The sequence below is a fragment of the Emiliania huxleyi genome, assembly GCF_000372725.1.
Source record: "Emiliania huxleyi CCMP1516 unplaced genomic scaffold EMIHUscaffold_429, whole genome shotgun sequence".
NCBI lineage: Eukaryota > Haptophyta > Isochrysidales > Noelaerhabdaceae > Emiliania > Emiliania huxleyi.
This window is the reverse complement of record NW_005198759.1, coordinates 48,968-50,850: the sequence shown is the minus strand read 5'-3', so window position 1 is coordinate 50,850 and position 1,883 is coordinate 48,968. Positions and strand designations below refer to the sequence as shown.

The window sequence follows — 1,883 nt, the reverse complement described above, 5'->3', positions numbered from 1 at the left end:
TCGACGCCGGCCGCAGCCGTGCCCTCGACGCCGCTCAAGACGCCCGAGATCGAGGCGCTGCTCGCGAATGGGGGCTCGAGCCCGCTCCTCGAGCTCGCCGACCTTATCGGCGCGCGGGGGGCAGCCGCAAGCGCCCCCGCCGGCGGCGCCCCCGAGATGTCGCCTCTCTTCCAGCTGGCAAACATGCTGGACCGCACGCCGCGGTTGCCGATGCCTCGACCGTCCATGGGGTCGGCGGACCGGCCGGTGGAGGCGAGCGGCATCGTGGGCGTGCTGCTCGGCTCGTCGCTCGCCGCCTCGCCCAACAGCGCCGCCAATACGCCCGACCAGCTGCGGCAGGACCTGAAGAGGGCGCTCGACCACTCGTTTAGCTCGCGCGACCCGGCCGCCTCCGAGATGATGCCGCCGCCCGCGGCGCGGCCGTCGGGCGGCGGCGCGCAGGAGAAGAAGGCGCCCAAGCGCAACCTCGAGGAGTCGCTCGCCACCGACGGAGTCGGCCTCTCGCCCCTCTCCAGCCAGCTGGTCAAGGGGCTGTTTGACAAGATGGGCAACGACGACTTTGACCTGGGCGAGCTCGTCGTGGGCGGCATGGACCAGGGGGGAGAGGAGAAGGCCGAGCGGCGAAAGTCGACGTCGGGCTCGAGCAAGCGCGGCAAGCGGCAGGAGAAGGAGAAAGGAAAGCCCGTAAAGTGCCGTTGCGACAAGTCGGGCTGCCTCAAGCGCTACTGCGTCTGCTTTGCCGTCGGCAACCTCTGCTCCGCCGAGTGCGTGTGCAAGGGCTGCGAGAACGACGACTCGACCGAGGAGCGGAGGCAGAAGCGCGCCGCCGCCATCGCCGCGATGGAGAAGAAGAAGGCGAACGCCTTCAAGCCGCGCATCGGCGGGGAGGAGGGGACCGACGCGGTGCACTTGATTGGCTGCAACTGCAAGAAGAGCGGCTGCATCAAGCGGCGCGCGACAGCCGACCCGAGCCCCCCCCCCCCCCCCACCCCCACACACACACACACACACACACACACACACACACACACACACACACACACACACACACACACACACACCTCACCCCACGCGCGCGCGCGCGCGCACTGGGCCGCCCCGGGAGCGCGCGCTCCCCTCAGCGGCCCCCCCCTCAGCCTCCGCGGCCCCCCTCAGCCGCGTCCCGTCCCCTCCGAGGGCCGTGGCCGAGCGGCCTCACCGCCTCATCCCCCCGCCTGAACCCAGGTACTGCGAGTGCTACCAGTCTGGCGTCAAGTGCTCCGACAACTGCAAGTGCGTCGACTGCAAAAACCCGTTCGGCGCCTTCGAGGGCTGCAAACGCTCCGAGCCCGCCCCGGAGGCGAAGGCCGCCTCCTCGCCCGCGCGCCTTCGGTCGCCTGGTGGCGGCCCTCGCTCGCCGCGGCAGCCAGCCTCGCCGGCCGACACGCTCATCGCGGCAGCGGCGGCGGCGGAGAAGGCAGCTGCGATGGAGGTCGACTACCCCCGCGGCTCGTCACACGGCGCGCCGGCCTCCGCCGCGCCAGTCGGCCCGTTTCCTGCCGGAATCGGCCCGTCTCCCGCGGCGCCGGGCATTCTGCGGATGATGACGTCCATCGACGGGAAGAAGATCTCCCCGTCGATGCAGGCGAGCCGCGAGGCCGCCGAGACGCTTGCGCGCGCGGCGGCCGAGGCGATCAACGCGCCGACGCCGAAAGGATTCCCCATGCTGACGCCCGCCGGCAAGCCGCAGCCCAAGGCAGTGTCGTCCTCCGACCCGGCCTCTTCGGTCGGGCCGGCGACGACCATGGCCGACATCCACCGGCCTGTGCAGGCGCGTGCCGTCCGTCTAGCCGTCAAACCCCTCCCCCCCCCTTCCTCCCTGCTACCACAGCAACACTACGCGA

The 1,883-nt window shown here is 71.4% G+C and overlaps 1 protein-coding gene across 1 annotated transcript in view; it reads left to right on the top strand.

The window, feature by feature from the left end:
- Positions 1-183: 183 nt before the first annotated feature.
- Positions 184-1,883, top strand: part of EMIHUDRAFT_244683 (hypothetical protein) — a gene marked incomplete at both ends in the record, with an annotated part of 1,991 nt that continues 291 nt past the window's right edge. Inside the window, 3 exons of the mRNA XM_005769303.1 lie at positions 184-365; positions 516-903; positions 1,244-1,804. Coding sequence (XP_005769360.1) covers positions 184-365; positions 516-903; positions 1,244-1,804 — 1,131 coding nt within the window. The remainder of the gene's footprint in view (positions 366-515; positions 904-1,243; positions 1,805-1,883) is intronic.